The following is a 20,413-nucleotide window of genomic DNA, read 5'->3' as shown; positions in this document are numbered from 1 at the left end:
AGTTATAGAGCTGTGCCATGTTTCAGTCCCGTCTATGCCACCACTGTTAGGAAAACAAAACATTGAATAATCCAACAGATAAATGCTGATTTTATGAACAGGGATTGAATTTTACCCTGCCTACCTGAAAGGTACATAAGCACCATACTCTGTCTGCCTGTCCCCCTTGCTTTCATCGTCCCATCTCCCCAGTCCCTTCCCTTTGTTTTGTTGACAAACTCAGTGAAACCAAAGTTGCTTGACTAACAATCATTTGGTGGAGTAACTGTTTATTTGATTATACTATCTATAGATTTGGTAAAAACACCTACAAACTAATTAATTCCATCCGTTGTCTCTTGCTGAAATGCTAGGAGTTTGAAAAGCTCTATTTTTCTACTCTCTCTAAAAACAGAAAAAAAGCAGCAGAGTYCTAATAGCTTCACAACCACCTTAGACACAGCCCACCTTCTGTACCACCTACTTCCTCCGATCCCAAGGAGTTTGTGACAGCTCAAAATCCCTGGATAGAACAGTTTCCATGAGCAAGACAAGTCCCCATCTAAGCAGACATGCCAATGCAAACGGATAGCAACACTTTATGTTTCTTTTGATTGGGCTGTGTTAGAACAAGTAAGAAGAAACAAAGGGGCTGGGGGGGGACCCTTTGCCACACATTTTCCCTTAAATAGACTGACCTGTGCAAGCTGCCCAGTGAACTTTGGGAGTTTGGGGTTTTTTTGGGGGGAACAATTGCACTGTAAATTCAAAAAGTTCTCCCCAAAACAAAGCAAGTCAAAAATAAACACGAGCAATCAGTATATAAGAATTTTATTGAATACATTCAGAAAAAAACACCTAATGTGTGAAGACAAGCGATCAGAGAAAATTTCTGTAAATTTTTTGCAAGTTTTACGAATGTGCAAAATCAGACAACCATGCGAAAGACATCTCCCCCGCCCTGTAATTCAAGACTCTTGTAATTGGAAAATTATTACCACTTTAAAACAGTGTTCCAGACACAGAACCCATTACCTTAAAAAATGTCTTTCTGGAATGGAAGGAAACAAAAAAAGTAGCAATAGGGAAGGACCAAAGATGGTACAATATTTCACCACCATTCAAGCCATGWTTGAAGAATGCAAGCAAAAAACTGCATCATTACATAGAATAAGTAGACATATTTTCAAGGCAAAATTCCTAGCAAAACTAGTTCCTAAACTCCTGAAATGGTGACTTGATAATGCAAGTTTTTCAGTAGTTTCAGTAGACAGCATTTTTTTTTTTTTTTTTTTTTTGGAAAATTACATCAGTGATATGTAAAATATAAGAGCAATCCATGGAGCAGCCCATGTGTCCAACCCCTCTAAAAAACGTTCTGCTAAAGGCTACAGCACGTAATGCTAGGTAGGAAAATGTGCTTATACATGAGGGGGAAAAACATCCACAAAATCTGTAAATCCGTACAGTATTTTTAAGAAGGGGCATGAAGGAAAAGTTTTAAATGCACCTAGATGGTCAGTTCCGAGACATATAAAAAGYTCTCTACATGTGTAACATGTAAACTCATTCTTAAACACAGTATAGCTTTTAGAGTCTCATGAAGTAGAAAAATGTAACTAGACTGTAGCAAGTTAACTGATCTGTTAAACACAGTACAACTTCTGAAGATATGAAATAAAAGAGTAATTTAACTGCAAATATTCTAGTACATACTGGTTCACAYTTCATGAAGTTATTTATTTTAACTTCTATTAGGCAGGTGAAAACCTGTATGTATAATCAAAACTTATCTACATTTTCAACTATTGCTTTCAAGAAATATTGATTGGTTTGGTGTACCAAAATTGGTTTCATCTTCTCTCCACGTTTACTAATAAAAGTTAGCAAAAAGAGAACTCTATTGAAGTGCCACCTACTTCTAGCCATTTACAGACCTCATTTCTCCATAGCACAGGATCAAAGATCAGTTTCAAAGACAGCTTCTGAAAAACAGTAAGAATCTCCTCAAAGCATTCAAATTCACTAAAGTGGCACAACTTTTGCAGCTTTGTGATGGATGCATACATATGGTTATATAAAGCTGCTGAAAATTATTACAGTTAAACGGAAGCCTTATGGCAATTTACATCATCTGAAAGTTCATCCTTTTTTCCTAAAAATGCCACAGGCCATGCAAAACTATGTTGTTATTTGCAAAAGATGCACGTCCTTGCCTGGTTAAAGATTTTTTTTTGTTTTGTTTTGTTCTGTTTTCTTAAACAGATGCATTTTCTAAATCTTTGTTGTCAGTGATTAGGAAAGACATTAGAAAATTTCTAAAAAGTAGCAAAACTGAAGACAAGGTTTACAGGAGCTTTCTTTTACCATTTTACCATTTCACCATTTCTTCTACCACTTGGCATTGCCAAGTTGTCCCAGCTACTAGCAGAATGTAATTTAGAACAGTGTAATGATTAGATACTGGATTCCAAAGCCTGTAGCCTGAATAATGGTAGCTGTATTCTTCTACGCTTTGCTAAATTTAGTGTTTAGTATGCTCAGTGATCAGATGACTAATGGCTTTCATTAAGTATTATGACTTGCTTAAAAACAAATTCTGTAATTCCATTTCCCTTTAGTTCCTTAAAATGGATTTTACATGATATAGATATACTGCATATGCTGTTGCAATTAAACTGAAAAAGACAGAAGAAATAAAACATGGAAAAYATTAGCATAAGACACTTGAACTGTTTCCATATGCATATGGATAAATAAACATTTTTAATTTGCTTGTTAAATAAGAATTTTATCCTGGTATTTATTGATACAGTACTCATTTTCCTGTTCAAGTTCAGAGGTCTGCTTACAAAAATACACAYGCCATGCTACTAGTTACAGCATCTGGAATTCTTCATCCACTTCAGTAACCACTGTACTTGTTTGCTCAGGACATACTTGACATCTGTACAAATCTTTAGAGGACCATTTTCTGGCATAAATTTTTGCAAGCTTGTACCTCACCACTGGACAGCAGCTGACATATTCAAGTTTATTTTAAGAAAGGCATTATTAAAAGTTAACAGAATGCTTTTAGGCAGAACTTTGAGTAACTTAGAGCTGGATTTTTTTTAAAAAAAAAAAACAACAGTGGCCCAGGGGAGCAACCAATCATACTCCCTCCTCAAAGTCAATGAGGAAACAGAGTCCTGAAACAAAGGTGAAGAAGCACTAAACCAGATTTCATGTATGTAAGTGGTGTTACCTCCCCCCCACCTTTTTTTTTTTTTTTTTTTTTTTTTTTTGGGGGGGGGGGGGGGGAGGGAGGGAAGAGGATTAGTTCTTTGGTAACCTATTTCTTACTACTTTAAGCACAAAGTAGCGTATCAGAGTCCTGCTACAGACAAAACTCTTAAATCAAATTACACCTATTTGAGAAGAGTAAGATTCTTAGAATTCAGGAAAAGCATTCTGAAGTTGAGAATGGGTTTCTAAGTTCCTACTAGCCTTGCTCCTGGTCTGCCATGGTAGGCAAGATAAGCATCAGCCCCACACGACTGCATGCTTACCTTTGTAAGCTTTGGCACAATAAATAATTATGTTTATTTTTGCATGACTTACATATCAAAGCAAAATTTTTCTATCAGCTATAACCCAAAATTAAGAAGTAATTTTAAGCAGTTAGAAATCAGTACTACTGCATGAGTTACTGCTTAGATAAAAGTCACACCTTTAACTTTCCTGTTTTCATCCATGTATCTTAACCATTGGAGAAGTGAAAACAAAAATATGGTCTTTTTTTTTTTAATTCACTGTCTTTTACTTATGAGGTTGAAGGGAAAAAGGTATTTTTAAAAACATTTTAATTGAAAGGTATAATTATGACTCGAGATATGTATTTTAAAACTTGTTTGTTTCTGTTAAGACTCATCCCATAGGTAAACTTAGTTCATTGCTTACTTTCTTCAGCAACAAGAGCTCTGTATACTGATACAGAATTCTCCTCAGATACCTGCAGCGTGTACCATCTTCTACCACTACAGACATCCACTTATTTTGAAGAAGATTTGTAAATTCAAATGTTGTGGAATAGGATAGAATATACATTCTAATAACTCTGCCAAAATAAATATAGACAGCAGCTTGGTGATTTTACAATATTCTGTATTTTGGTAGATTATGCAGCCCTTTTATTGTCCATTCAGTTTCACATTTAACAGTTCAAGCACCAATGCTAGGGAAAGGCAGAGGAGCCAAAAAAAAAAAATCTCCTCTTGCCTACCTGTTTTTTTTTTTGGTCTCATCTCCTGCTTTCACAAATATAAGAATATAAGACAGCAAATAAGTCAGCAAGTACTTAAATCCTTAACAAAATATGCTTTATTCCATCATTCCACAGCCATCAGGTAACAGAACATTAGTTTCAGAACATACAAGTGGAAGAGTCTGCAAGTGCTTTTTCATATTTAAGCATCATTTTTATTCTAGATGTGGAATTGCATGTTAATCACTTTATAAACTCAGATTTTACATCCTTATTATTAAAAGTTTCATAACAAATAGAGCTGAATTTAGCATGTACTACCCAGCAGATCCAGTCTAAACAGAACACTTGAAAAATTAACATACAGTATGGACTGAGAGCATATCTATTTAGAAAGTTAATGCACAGTAGGTAAGGTTGTAAGCAAACTGCAATAGCTCTTCTACTAGAGCTTTCCATGGAAATGTTTCAATAGAATAAATATACTCCTGGGAGCAAGAGCAAAAAGAGCTATTGCTCTTCAAGTTTATACTCTCATTTACTGTGCATCCACTTTCTTTGTAGATTGCAGCACAGTATCTAGCAAAAGAAGTATATAAAAGTTAAATACTTGATTACAGTAGCAAGTCACCACTTCATGACAGGAAATCACTTGTCTCTGGGATTCATTATTGATCTGAATTCTCTTTTTTCTGTTGTGCATTGGATACTGGTAATTCAAGACTTGCCCATAATAGGGGCTCTGCTTTTCTCATAGTAAGCTCGATCTTCGTAGCAGTCATGTTTACATAACTCCTCTTTACATCAATTACCTAAAACAAAGCAAATAGATTTCACACTTAACACAACTGACAGATGTTTAAGACTTAAAATTAAGAAGGGTACCAGATGAACTAGACTTTAGCCAATGTTTAGGTCTGAAAGTTTAGAGCAGGACTCATCATAGAGGTTATCACCACAGAATCATAAGGGASCTCTGGAGGTCATCCAGCCCAGCCCTCAGCATACCCCGTACAGGGACTGAACCTGAGACCTTGGCATTAGCAGCACCATGCTCCAACCAACTGAGCTAAACCTGACTCACTATGGACTATTCCATTCTACACCTGAATATTTTATATAGTCTAAAATTTGAGAGAGATTTAACTTTTAGATGAAATTCCCTCTGTTATCTGGAAAAATCTTTAACACTCAGCCCTCTTCCACTCCCAAGCTGTGAAGATATGCCCACATACATACAAGCCTAACACATACATAAGCATGCACCTATATGGTGATAGGAGTTTTCTGCACCACTATCATATTTAGGATATGATCTTAGGATAATTCAGGTCAGTTGGGATTTCAGGAGGTCATCCAACCTCCTACAAAACAGAGTAAACTACCATGTCAGACCTGGTTGCTCAGGGCTTTAGATTCAGATTTAAGTTTAGACTCAATGATGTGAAATTGAATTTCTTTCAATAAGCAGAGTAATGAAAAAAAGGAATCAGAAGAGAAAACTGGAAACAGAAAAATGATTCTTATACTTACTCCCCATAATTTCACACTGTGATGAAATTCTTTTTCTCCTTCAAATACAATGTGGATATTTAACTTAAAAGGGAAAACAGATTTTTTTCAGACATTAGATAAGTCAACTATGTTTAAGCAAAATACATCACAAGAAGACTCAGATCCTACATTTTAACACTATAACATTAGTACCTCTGAGATGTGTACCATAAAGAATGACATTAAGCTACTTTAGTCAAATACTAATAAATTATGAATCTATAATTATTTATACATATAGTCATGTCAATATTTTGTAATCACACTAACGATTCAAGTGCAAAAATTTAATTAAACTTTTTTGCCATTAAAACTATAGATGTTCACACAGAAGGGAAAACTGCTAGGCATATTTGAACAAAAATGTCAAGAAAAAAATGTTTATCAAAAAACTCTTACACTATTCTCTCTCTTACATTGTATTATCTCTGCATTGTTAATAAAGCAGAAAATAGATTTTCATTACTTCAAGCTGCTGTGTTTTAACAACAAAAAACAAACAAAATCTTAAGGCTGTTACTCACCATTGTGCTATTTGCTTCTACGTAACTAAGATCGGGAATGGAGTTTTTAGCATATACTGAGATAGTTACTTCCCCTCCAGTTTGGTGCCAGTCATGCCTGCATGGAACTACTTTCTTTCCCTAGGTTAGAAGAAAAAGTTATGAAAAAATATTAAAATTGCATTTATGAGAAATTTTACAAGACTAAACAGGAAAAGAACCTAGGTCTATTTTTATACTCAATAAACACAGCTAATATAGAACTATATTCTGGGTTCAGATGAGTGCACAAAACTACTTAGATTATTTTTTTAAACTAACTTTCAGCTACTGGCCCTTGACAAATATTAGCATGGGAAAAAAACCCATTCACGACAGGGACAATGATAAGAAAAAAGGACACTGTGACAGAATGAAATCAAAATCTTTCTTGTTGAATTAACTTTTGTCCAAGACCACAACATCCAGTAGGTGGTGGGAAGGAACCTAAGAAAGAAAAAGCAAGTGCTAACTCCAAAAAGTTTCCATATTACTGCAAGAAACTAAGTAATCCTCTGTGTTCTTTGATGAGGGAAGAAAAAAAATAGTGGAAAAGGAAAAAGAATAAATCACAAAACAAGAAATCATTAGACAGTTGGCTAAGAACCCATTATCTTAACATAAACACATTTAATGAAGAGTTTCTTAATGCATGGGTAAATTCATTAAAAGAATATTCTTCTGCTTCAGGCTTTCAGCTTCAGCTTCCCCCCCCCCCCAAGCCTCTTTTCCATATCTGAAAATACTGCTTAAGTACACACATAAGCTGTCAAAGCAAGTAACTATTCTGCAACTTAAGAGGATGTAAAGAACTCTGAAGTAAATGTTACAGAATGAGGTAAAACAAAACTACACTTTCTGTTGTACATCCTTGATCTTCTTTTGTTAAATGTTACTGATGTTTGCAGTATCAATATAATCTTCCATCAGCAGTAACCAATGTATTCATAAAGAAGAACTGTGTTCACCTGCAAATGATCTACTTTTTTATACTAACAGGTCAGATGTTATTCAGTTTTAAGACATTTTCTAAAAACCTTATAAAATATGAATGCATATGAATACAAGTATTTCTTTTCACCTTACAAATYTGTAGTTTGTTTCCATCATCACAATGAAATTCAAACTAAATGCTCTAGGTGATCTTTATGTTATACCAATTTAATATTTTGGTTTGATTTCTTGTATCAGACAAGTGTAATATTCAGATGCTTAAACAGAATCCAAATTAGAGATATTCCTCTCCCCAGTAGAAGACCAACAAAAAAGACTCCAACCTCATGAACCTAGGTCTGTCCAGCAACCCATCTAGTAATTTGATATGATTCAACCTGAAGGAAATTGGAAGTACAATACACATTTTACTAGAAAACATGCATGGCTATTTTCTTCATGGACTTTAGGGGAGGAAAGATTTATTATGATCTTTTGAAAAATTTTAAAAGAATACTATCTGGAATACTATAAACTTTTTTTTTTTTTAATTAACACAGCAGAAAAGGCTTTAAAAAAAATTTGCAAAAAAATTTTCTATTTATATATGCATCTAGTATACTTCTATCCAGGTTATTTCACACTGTTTCTTCACAGTCATGCATAATATCCTCTGTATTATTCTGGAGGTAATAAACTACAACAGCTCTATTACAATAATTACYCAATCAAGCTACAACTACTTTTCAATACTCAGAATTCAGAATAACCAGCTAAAAAAAATGTAATACTAATACTACTTACTGCATCCTTTTTAGTCCATACATGTGTTCCTCTTGTACAACCTTCTTGAGCTAAAAATGTATTGAAGTCAGATGTTTTTCTTTTACAACAGCTCCAATACTTCATCCTTTAGAGTTTGAGAAGAAAGTTATTAACAAACAGCATTTAAGACATTATTTACTATTAACACTTAAGGAGCTTTCCTTTATGCAGTATTATTGTTAATTTAGTATATCCTTTCCTAGCACTGCTGTTCTGGATTGTGAGAAATACACAATGAAAACAAAGCAACATCTACAAAGAGAGTAGTTACAGATAATGGACTAATTAAAAAAAAAATAGTTAACTGTATAATACTAACCCTTCATGGAATATAGGTACACCAGAATGGTATATACATACTTCTTCTGTGCTCTGTGGTCCTTCGTATGTCTGGTTAAAAAAAAAAAAAGAAAAAAGAAAAAACACATAATTTGAAGTGTACCACTATTTCAGTAAGTGGWCTAAAACAACAACAGAAAAATACAACAGAAACAACAAAGTACTATAAAGCTTTTGAATTGTTCATCTGATGGCTTGTTCTAGCTTTCCAAAAGAGTCATTCACTCTTCATTCACAGAAAGCCCTCTGGTRCTCCTTTCTTACAACCTATACTATGCATTGGTTAAATAACAACAGATCTCTCTGAAGGTCTAAAGAGACATTTATGAGATGGAATACTATCTTTAAAACACRCTAAATATCACAGAAAAACAACTACTTTGTTAAAAACATTAAAATTAACATTCCTAAAATAAAACACAAAAGGAACTTAATCAAATGCTACACATCTTTGCTATGGAAAGACATCAGTTGCTTCCAACACAAATGAGACTGTTGTAAACACCTCTCCCACTAGAATTTCATTAAGAAAAAAATGTCAGATCTCCAGTGAACTGTATCTTTCCATTCTACTGYCTTGTATAAAATAAGGTTGTTAAGAGGTTTTTTTTTTAAAAAAAGTGTCAGCTTAGAAGATACTGTAACATAAAACTGTCACACTGCAAGTATTATTAGTGTGTGTGTGTGTATTATTCAAGCAGGAAGCATAACTGATAAGGTCCACAGAAATTCCTGAAGTAGGCACAGGTTATCAGGAGCTAAGTGTTATCACTAGCTATAAGCTACCACTAAGCCACCTCTAACCGATACTTATTTAACATTTTAAGCTGAACCACTTCTGTATCTTYGGTTTGGCAAACTTACTAATCAGAGCTTTAGGACGGACCTCAGGGGAGGAAAAAGAAAAAATTCTTAGACTTACTACATTAGCAATACTAAACAGCCCACATTAATTGATACTAACGTGTGTTATCAGATATGCGYTTGTTCAACCTGATAGATTTTATGCCAATTTTGAATAATTTTGTAGTGCACTAAAAGGAAAAAAAAACAAACTACTTGAACATACCTGCTAAGCTGTTAAAGAGTAGAAATGAACTACTTACTTTTGAACAGCCTGCATTTTTACATGCTGTCCCAATCTTGATTTCATCACTCTCCTCTTCTGTAAACAGAATCATATTATAGAAATAAAGCAACTCAAGTGTATAATCTACTGAGTATTTTGTTTTTCTTAAAAGTTAAAGAACCAAGGACTAGATAAAACTTGAAAAAAAAAAGTTTTCTATTTTCTCCCTGTGCAGAAGTCTGCCAGAAAGATATAAAGAAACAAAAGCTACATAAACATCCCCCAAAGCTGCCATATTATCTGTGCATTAGATTTTAGGTTCTAGACTTTTGCACTGTTTTAAGAGGGAAAAAACACATAAGGAGAAGGACTACCATAAAGTTTAGGAGAAAAGAAACTTATCACAGGATAACAACTCATCTTATTTGACTTTATAAAACTAAGACTGTAAAAGGCTCCAATTGCTGTCTGTAAGTTCAAAAAAGGAGAGAATTTGGATACCAAGAAGGAAGTCAGTGTTCACTCACAGTGTTCACACGCACACAAAAAGACATAAAGCAGACACAAAAGATATTTAGGTTGAAATTAGAAAAAAAAATAAGGAGCAGTGTAGTTCTGGAAGACAATTCCAGGTGAATTGTGGGRAAAAAAAAAAGACAGAAAACACAAAAGGGAGAACAAACTAGTCTTTGGAGGCATTTCATCRTTTTATGAAAGGTATGGTGTCTGTAACAACAGCCTAGCAGATTTCTCAGGAAATTCTTTCAACCCTATATTTAGGCAAAGATGTTCCCATATCCACTCTATCAGGAAAATCTTACAAAATAAATAGTTTAAATAATTTTAGTGACACCCAAGCCCCTACACTCTGCTCACATTTCAGCTTTGATTATTATTCCTTCTACTGGAAGATATTTCACAGATTAAGAACATGAACATCTTAGAAACATCAACAAAACATAGTATTTCAAAAGTAAATATTTTACATTTATTTGCCTGAGAAGAAATGCCATATACAYACTTGATTTTTGCATAACCTTACCTTTTTTCTCCTCATTTTCTGTTGACAATTTCAGTTTATCTAAAGCTTGCTTCAAGGAAGCTGATACTTTCAGCTGCAAACTTGTCATTGGTTCATCTGGGCTAAAAACAGTCAATATATTCACGTTAAAATCAAAAAAATACTTACAAAAGATGACAAAGCAGTAATTTTTAATCTTACTATAGAGCTCTTCCTTTTCATTCTCCTTTATAACAAACATACTAGCTCCTAAATGCTAATTCTTACTGTTTATGGAAAAACAGACTAGAAATTTAGTAGAGGATCTTTTTTTTATTTTTTTTTCACAATAGGAAGTCTTAAATTCCCTAAAACAACAAAAAATAAAGGAGAGAGATTATGGAATTTGAGCATAATCATCCTAAAATGATTTTTAAGAATGTTTAAAACATGAAGAACAACTGCTAGTGGTATTCTAATCCATGAAGCTTTACACTGCAATTTCTGTTTCCTGTCAAGGTCAATGCTGAGAGATCCTGTACTGCCTTGTCCTGATCAAAACCCTTTCATTTCATTTTGAAGCTCAAGATAACATCACTGCTACCAAAGACAAGCTGACTTAAAGTTCATTTGGGAATTTCTAATTGTACCTGCAACAGAAAGCTTACAAAAATGAGTTGAATATCACCACATGCTATTAACACCGCCCTGCCCACTGCTCAGACGCATCTGTGTAAAACTAAACAACCAAATAAGTTTTAATTTGGCCAACTGGCAACAGATTTCGGAAAACTGTTGTTTTGGTAATACTATACCTTGGTCTTTTAATTGTTTCCAGTGGTTTTGGTGCCTGAATTATGTGTTCTTGAAATTTGGGTTTCAGTTCAGCTAGCTCCTTTCGTTCAGAGGTAGTTTTGACTTCTGGTTTAACAGGCTCAGGAGGTTTCTCACTGTTATGGAGACCCTTTGTACAGCCCTATTATGGAAAGCAAGTTTGTTTATTTATGCAGCATATTGTGCGTGTCCAGTTAAAAATGATCTGAAACGATAACAGGTCTTGATTTATTTCTTCAGACTCATCTTCCCCATTAGCCTAGTTGTAACACTGGCCACAAAGGAAATCCTACAATTAAGATGAAAAATATCTTCATTTGCATAAACACTTGATCCTCAGATATTTTAAAGAAAAAGTGAATGCTTTCCATAACTGATCAATGGAATAAAAAATTTTTAAATGTAARCAATAGTTCTTTTGTCAGTTTGTTTCTATTTAGTTAAGATCTTTTTTCCTTAATTTTGCCTTCCTTCAATGTTAGTAAGAGTCTAAATAGGTTTTGCTAGAACTAACTATAAACTTTAAAACTTGAAAATTGAGACTTAACTTCAACATTATAGGAAGTAAAAAGAGTACATCTGAGACTTCAGGCAATTTTAACATACGTCAGAAAATTTTAAACATAAAACAAACAAATGAACATACTATATTATATTTATCGCTGTGATTTGGCATGTAAAATGATTTCAAAATATCCTTCATACATACCACAATGCTTAAGAAGTCAGAAAAGTCTGTTGTTCTTCTTTTACAACATGACCAACCCTATAACCATTTTGGGAAAAGAACAGAACAAACATGAACACCTTATTCAGCAAGAGCTTATAGAAGAGTAATTATATTCCTTTACAAGATACAGAATTTCATGATTATAATACTCTTCTCTCCTTTGGCCACTGCTGTATTTTTAGAAACTACAGCAATGTATTATGACTGCCATTATTTAGTTTACTCATAGTACCTTCATCAGAAAGCGCAGTAAAAATGTAAAGAGGCAATAATTTAATGACAAGTTAAATACAACTTAGTATGACAGAAAACAGAAATGTTACTATAAAAGATAGAGTATTTATTCAGTCACATTACTCTGAGACAAGGCTCATCTGCAGCAGTTTACAAGCCCCATTTTTTTTCTTTCCTTGAGCACTAATCCAGTCTTTCAACTACTTATTTCCCTCCACACAACTAGAGATCTACCATGTGTAGCCATAGATTGAATTACATTAACCGAGAATGTTTTTTTATTATATAATTAAGAAATTCAATTTTAGAGAAAATTATCCTTCTACCATAAAAAACAAGTCTTAAAACTCAATCTTATTAAAAATAATAATCTGACTAACCAATACTTCTTCAATCACATCAAGAGTTTCAGTGAGAAATTGGGTTTTGGGTAGACAGCTCCAAAACATCATTAAAATATTCATTATTTCCATTATTTATTTTATTATTTCCACTAGTCACTATTTCCAAGGAGGTAGGAGGTTCACTCCTGCCCACTTAGATTACCTGCAATTCACAGCAGGAGGAAAATTACTCATACAAAATTATAAGTTTTTAATATGGCTAAAAAAAATGGGGTAGATAGAGGTGGGGAAAGTAGTGCTCAATTTAGAAACACTGCTTAYATAAAAGAAAGAGGGAGCAAGCACAGCCTTCCAAAGTAAATTTAGAACTTCTGTCTTTACAATTATGCAGAAGCTCTATACACTGTGTTATGAGTAGGACTATAATTTTGTAGCAAATGATTTGCTATAATGTAAGTACATTCATATGTGACCCAACAGCATCTGGCCTGTACTTGCCAGTGGCACTCTGTGGCCACTTCTGGAGTCACGTGTTGCAACGTAAGCACTAACTCAGTGAACACGTGCTTCCYAACACATAGGCATAAGCCTCCAGGCACTTGAGAGACATTGCACATCATGGGGAAGAGATGAGATGCACTGCCAACAGAAGCAGCTCCTGAATACCAGAAAAAGTATGTTTGTTCCACATCTCAGTCAAATAGCAGTTCCAAGACATAAGAAAATCCACTTAGGCTACATCTGTGTTAGTAGATTAGGGCCACAGAATGTTCCTGGACTGTAGATTTCTGTAAATATACAGTTAAATTAAGAATATGATTTCTGGTACTGTTTCAGCCTGAGCCAATTAGTTCTCTCTCAGTAATTCCCAGTAGGTAGTTTAGATGTAGCCATTTGATCCTAAAGTAGAAGAGTTCAACATTATGAATATGGGCCATGTTGCATCTGTCAGCCTAACCACCACAGACCAGTTCCAGGTATATTTAAGTCACTACAGAAGACATAGCCCAAGAATCCTAGACAGCTGCGTCTGGGCATGGGTGAGCACTCCTAACCTAACAGACTTGTTCATYTGTCAGATCAAAAGAACACTTTTTTATAGTAGGCAAATGTAACATATATGCCAGTGTTCTAGCCACATAAAACCACAACAAGATGGTCCAAATTCCAGGTAAGTTAACAACTGAGGAGTATGATACCTCTCACTGCCTCCAGAGATCTATTAGAAGACCTAATTAAACTGTTAAGACACCTAAAGTCAATCAACAGGAAACAACTCATAGGGACATGTACAGCATTCAGACCATATGAATCTGACTTTTAATTTTTTTGTTTGTTTGTTTTTGCAGTTTGAAAGGAAAAGGGGGAAAATACATCACAAGCACACTGTTATACACAAACAGGAAAAAAGGTAAAGTGTTCCCAAACTTACTTTCAGAGCATCATGAAAGACTGGCACACCTGGATGATATGTACATGAATCTAGGAAAAAAACCACTATTATTAATATTTAGGCATACTAAGAAYCCTTACAAGTATTTATCTGATCATAAACAGCAAAAAATTGTCACACATGCAATTCACATATGCCATGAGCTGCCTCACTTCCCCAAATGCACATACTCACAAAAGGAACTACAAACTTCATAAATGAGGCTTTCTGACTGCATGTATTAAACCAAAATAATCAATAATATTTATTCTGTATTATGCAACAGAGACCACAAAGCAGGCACCTAAAACAAACTCCTTCTCTGTTTGTATTAAATAAACTTTCTATGGACCATCTCTAGCCTCTGTTAACGATTAGTCCTCACTGGTAATCCAGCAGAGGTAAAAGTAGCCTTATGGCCATCTGATGGGAATAAAATATTGGTTTACAGTATCAAACACAGCTGTTCACAGCTCTATGGATAGATATACGCTTTCTATCCAGAAGCACTAGGTGTCCAAGCTCTCTGAAAACCTATCTCAAGTTCATTAATTTATCCATGATAATTTACACTTCAGTGGCTGTTTGTGGTATCCTAGGTCACTTAAGGACTCAAACCCAAAAGCCAATCTTCCACATACAAGATTTAGACATGTTAAAACTACTAATTATATCTAGGTTCTATACAAACGCTGCACTGAAATGCTATTTCCATTAGCTGGAATATYTCATAGAATGTGATTTATCGATGTGATAGCATTTTCTGTAGGAATTGCTCTTTTAAAGTTGAATATATTTATTTGTCAAGTGCAATAATTCCTCTAATTATATTGTATCTCTTTAACATATACTTTTTTCCTGAAGTAGAAATAGTTAAAAGGAGAACTGACACAAGAAGTTAACATTTTTTAAATAAGCCCCTAGGAAACAGAAGAGTGAAAAAACATAGTTTTTAAAAAAAAAAAAAAAAAAAGTTTTGCTTGTTATCTTCTTCTTTACTTAGTGTCTAAGACACTAATATGGCCTGAAAAACAAGTTACCTTAAGATGACAGCTTCCACCTCAGACTCAGAAGGCTCATATTTTAGGACATCAGTTCAACAGCAGGACTTGTAAGCATATTCGTAACTTCTACTAATCTCTTTGGCTTCAGGATGAAAGTTTTATGCTAGTAAACCTCATGAAAGCTATGATAATGTGGTTACTCTTTATACAGAGTCCAGAACTTCTCTGTCAAGTCAAACAAACCTAAAAATAGAGGTTATTCTTTTCCAGAAGTATGGAATTATGTCATCACAAGCACCATGATAGTAAAACTAAGCTATATTTGCAGCAAATATAACTTCTCAATAAGATGACTTAAATTACTACTTCTGACCCCTTGCAAGTATGTGGGTTCAAATAAGAGACACATAGCAAGTGCCATGTTTGTAGAGACTGAAATCATCTTGGGGTCAATTAATTCAACAACCCTCTGGCTCACAGCTCACACACAAACAAATGTCCATTTGGCCAAGCCCAATCCTTTTTCTTTCCTTCCTGAAGCCCTCTTAGCAGGTGGTACATCATGTAGCAAATTAAACCCCGCTCTCTGCTGCTATCTCATGAGGCTACTCCTGTTCCACAACAGCAGATGCTGAGGCAAGTAGCTCTGTCATGCCTCAAAAGGCAGTGGGACCTACTYGTGAAGTAGGCTGGATTCCAGTAATTTAATCTGCAAGTCAAAGGATACTAAGATAATCACCCATTTCTACTTATATTGAGCCCAACCGCTTACATAAGTGTGAAGTCAACCTCAGACTAACAGAAAGAGAACTTAGCATGCATTATTGTCACTCTAACAGTTAAAGCAATGTTCTGATTCGTCCAACTTCAGCTTCTATCTTTTGGTTGCTATTAAACTAAGACATCCAAGTCTCCTCTCCACTAYCATTAATACACTTAACCAGGAGTCATACACAAACACAAGGTCATTCATAGCAAGCTGTTTTCTCTCATGCTCAAATCACTTCTGGAGATATGAGTATCACATTTTTTTTTAAATGCTCATAAACCAATCCCAGTCTTACAATGCAAACACTGTTCTCCAGTCATCATCATACTGCAACATCCTTGCTTATTCACTTAAGTACCTTGCTACATTTTTGGTTAAATGCCAGAGTAGAAAATAGTACAAATCATCTAAACTTAACTGAKGCATTTGCAATGGAATCCTGTTAAATTTTAAAGGATGAAGTGAAATATCTGCCTATATACAGCTCACACACTGAGCTGCTATCCTGGAGAAACACTAAYACTCGCAAACCCAGAAATAATGAAAGGTGGTTAGACCTGATGACCTTCATTCACTACCTTGGGGAAACTGATACCTTCAAGGGGCTGCTGAAGTTAGGAAGCCAATTCCACTGAATTTCTTACAGGATTAGAAAAAAACGTGGTAAGAAAAGAGTTCATAAATAGTTCACAGAGAAAAGGCATGCTCTGGCTGAGAAATACAAAGCCCTGGGAAAAAAGACAGGATCAGAGGGTGCACTTCTACTGCAATGCAGTTTGCACTGTGGGTACCAGGCAAAGTTACAGAAAGTAGATTTTGAACAGACAAACTGCAAAATCTAGGTTACCATTTCACGTAACTCCATTCAGTGCAGCTCCAGGCAAAAAGGTTTCTCTTCCTGGGTCTAGCTGGGACTCTAGTCTAATGAACATGTAGTTGAAGGTAAGCACAATCAGAAACCTGAYTCCTCTTTCCCTTACTCTACTTCAGAAATACATAAAGTAAGTCTTCCTCAGCTCTGTGATCACATTTATCCTGCAGCTGCAATATCACTAAGTTTGTCTAAGGGAAAGGGGTAAAAATAGGCAAGACAGAGTAAGCCCTTCCATTCTGGCAAGATGAAATTAAACTGCATTAAGCATCATGTGAAAGTGTATCCTCAGACATCATTAAACTCTACTGCCACTCTTGCAGTTAAGTTCCACCTGCTGTCAGATGCTGTACATACATGCTTAACAGCATATATCTGATTAGCAGTTAATGTATCTAAAATGGATGTGAAAATTCTATCTTGGCAGGCATGCCATGAATTAATTCATAATTGTGCATTCTGTCTCTATGTAGATTTTCTGCCCTTCTTTCAGATGCATACAGTCCTTCACAAAATGTCAGCCAGTAACAACTTGCTCCCCCCACCCCGAAACTACGGTTTATACAGAAAATTGATGCATACATTATTTCAGCCATCTGATTCTGAAGAGAATGGTAATAGCCTCTTACATCAATCATCACTATAGGAACATCTATACTAGAGACTGAATGTGGACGAAGGGGCTGGAAGTTCCAAAACAGTTTTCAGATCAAGGTCTTACCTTCTCCTGGTTTTCACTTACAAATACTTCCTCATGACTCTTGTTCCTAAACTTAACTATAAGACTACATCAATACAAAAGTTTTTATAAAAGGAGGACGTATTCTGGTGGTTAACACATGTACTAACCTTAATCCTCACAACGTACTAAGTGTTTTTGCCTGCTCAGAATGGAGCTCTGAAGCACAAATAAATATTTAACTTCATATCYAAACACATCTAAATATGGATACAGATGTCTAAGTACTATCGTACCATTGACCTTGGGGAAATTTAGGGATGCTGGAAGTCTGAATTTACTTCAGCAAAAAATATTAAACTTTGCTTTCTGAAGTGCTCTGTGAAGAACAATGTATCTTTAGAACAGCTTAATCTAGGATACTAATTCCAACAAGTGCTCTACTCATTTACCTTAACAAACTTCATCTCAAGAAGCTGTGTTCCTCATCAAAGAATCACAATTAGCAAGTAACAGGGTCATGCCAACCTGATCAGGTCTACCATGATTTTTATCATATATATAGGAAGATACAGTGAAGAACAATTGTTTTAACAGTAAGAATAGATCATGAAGCTCTAGTGAAGTTCTATTATTTTTTTAAAATCTATTTTGTCTTCTGGAAACAGATGGGGAGTGGTAGAGTCACCAAACAGAAGCTTTCCAAAACCACGTCTGTTCTTGTTGTTATAAACATTTGAGAGTCTTGCTCAAATTATTGTCCCTCTCATGAAAATCCTCAGCTCAGAAAAACAAAACGAAGATTTTATGCAGTGGTTCTTAATCTGACAGTAAGCACACGCTAGAGTACATTAGTCTACTTCTAATCTTGTAGGTCACTAAAAATTAAGCTGACACRAAGAGGCCATTCTAGAAATTCAGCCAACACAGACACTTTACAAACCAGCTAAGGGTAATCCTGTTACTTAGATCACCTTTTTGCAGCCTCAGTGGAACTCTGCAACCTAAAACGATAATGCACTGAAGACATTTCTCATTGCATACTTCATTGCCAGCATTTACGGGGAAAGCATTACAAGAGCTCACAGCAGTTGACAAAGCAGACATACATATATCATAACACACATTCTACTATCTAAGTATACAGTCCAAATATACAAAGAGTAGCTGAACTCTGTGATGTACACACTACACACAAAAACTCTCCAAAGTGCTCTCCCAAAAAAACTGTTGCACAAGGCCTCCAGTATATACTTTTCAAATACACCCCAATAGTGTAAAGAACTGTTTTGTGGTCTGCTTTTCCTCAAAGTGCGCTGACACAGCATTTTGACAAGTGCAAACATAAGCCTACAAGAAAAAACAAAATCTTTTATTATCCACCTATACTTTGGTTAAGACAGTTTGTCATCCATGCCAACAGCAACCCATTAAGTTTACCAGAAAGCCAGGCTCAACGCCAGCCCTGGACCTCCGCATTCACGGCGCACCTCCACCGTGGCCAGGTTTCGCTGTCCAGCTGACGCAGTGCCCTTAACGTAGTGACCTGCAGCATCACTGTATCGCACCGGATCACCCATCCGCCCCGAGAGCGGCGGAAAACGCCACATGGAAACGAGAGCCCCCCCCGGAGAGAGCCAAGTCAGGACCGCGCAGGACCCGCTGCGGGGGGACACGGCACCCCCCGGCCCAGGGGCTCTGCCGGGTCCGTCCCGTCACCGCGCAGCGCCGGCCGCCCCCGCGGGCCTGGCAGTTCCGCACCGCCACGCGGCTCCCAGCTACCGCGGAGGAAGAGCGGACGCCGGAGCTACCCGCGCCCCGCAGCCGCCCCCCCTCTCAGGCCCTCCCTCACGCCGCTACCCCAAAGCCGCAGAGAGGGGACGAAGGGCAGCGGCGGCCGCCCCGCGCGGCGGCCGCCAGCCCGCCGCTCTCACCCTCCGTGTTGGTTTCGGGGTCGAAGCGCTGGCCGCAGCCCCGGTTGTAGCAGAGCGAGGACATGGCGGCGCGGCGGCCGGCGCCGGCTCTCCCCCGCCGGCAGGCAGAGCGGCGGCCGGAAGCCGGGCAGCGCGGGGCGGGGGGTGGCGCGCCGGAAGGAGCCGAGCGGAGCCTTCCGGAATCTTCACGAAGCTTCGGGCGGGCGGGACTGCGCAGGCGCCGCCTCTCGGCGCCGGGCACAGTTGCCAAGGCGAAGGACGCGCGCGTCGCGTTGGGGGGAGCTGGGAAGGAAGGAGGCTCGTGGGCGGTGGAGCTGATGCGCATGCGCCCTGCGAAACCCGGCCGCGGGGGGGCGGGGCAGGGCGCAGGCGCAGTGGGGGCGGGCGCTGCGCGGCGCTGTGGCGGGACGGAGGGAAAGATGGCGGCGGGCGGTGTGTCCTATGTGTCCTAACTGCAAGGGCCAGCCAGGTCCTGGTGGCGAGAAGAGCGGCGAGGAACTGGCCGTTCCTGCTGCCGGAGGCGGATTTTAGAAACGCCTTTGAACGGGCGGGAGTTGSTCAGGAGCCCGGCGAGCGAGGCAGCCTGCGGCGATCATTTAGTTCTTGTGAGGACATAGGTTGTCTAGTCATCACCAAAGCGTTTGGCTGTGTAAAAAGGCAGTCATTAGGAAACCCGTGTGTGCATATTTCCTGAAGGTCTATGATAGATAGGAATTTAATTACAAATAAGATACTTCTTCTGAATACATAATAAATTATCTAATTTGTAGTGAAAAAGAATTAACAAGCAGCTGGAATATGAATTAATAATGAAAAAGRTTATTTCTGTTTATTCTTTAAGTTTCGTGAAAGTTACCCTGAATGCTCAAATCAAATGACCAATGTATGCCTCGTCCTTTGGTGCCCTGACTTCTTCTTGGGTATATTGAAGTGTTGAACCTAGCTGTGCTCGTTTCTGCAGGCAAATACAAATTGATTTCTTCTATGTTTTAAATGCCTACTGAATAGATCTTTCAACAGAGATGTGTATGTGCTCTCAGAGCACGTGACAAACCCTGAAGTAGACATGTAAAATGAGTGTAATGTTCCCTCAAA

At 37.0% G+C, this 20,413-nt stretch overlaps 1 protein-coding gene and 1 long non-coding RNA gene across 2 annotated transcripts; both read right to left on the bottom strand.

Moving 5' to 3' along the window:
- Positions 1 to 4,318: 4,318 nt before the first annotated feature.
- CHORDC1 (cysteine and histidine rich domain containing 1) lies at positions 4,319 to 19,465 on the bottom strand. Its single transcript, XM_085304362.1, has 11 exons — positions 19,319 to 19,465; positions 14,062 to 14,111; positions 12,031 to 12,087; positions 11,303 to 11,463; positions 10,530 to 10,630; positions 9,525 to 9,583; positions 8,399 to 8,469; positions 8,059 to 8,164; positions 6,304 to 6,423; positions 5,759 to 5,821; positions 4,319 to 5,037 (listed from the first exon to the last, which is right to left on the bottom strand). Exons 1-11 carry the CDS (start codon positions 19,380 to 19,382, stop codon positions 4,894 to 4,896), a joined length of 996 nt encoding a protein of 331 aa, XP_085160488.1. The 5' UTR covers positions 19,383 to 19,465; the 3' UTR covers positions 4,319 to 4,893.
- Positions 16,126 to 19,209, bottom strand: LOC146596180 (uncharacterized). The gene is made up of 2 exons (XR_014895789.1): positions 18,825 to 19,209; positions 16,126 to 18,734 (listed from the first exon to the last, which is right to left on the bottom strand). It is a non-coding gene; the product is annotated as an uncharacterized LOC146596180 (long non-coding RNA).
- Positions 19,466 to 20,413: the final 948 nt, after the last annotated feature.

The sequence above is a fragment of the Rhea americana genome, unplaced genomic scaffold (genome assembly GCF_003343005.1).
Source record: "Rhea americana isolate MKP2758 unplaced genomic scaffold, rheAme1 scaffold_208, whole genome shotgun sequence".
Lineage (NCBI taxonomy): Eukaryota > Metazoa > Chordata > Aves > Rheiformes > Rheidae > Rhea > Rhea americana.
This window is presented reverse-complemented; position numbering and strand designations above follow the sequence as displayed.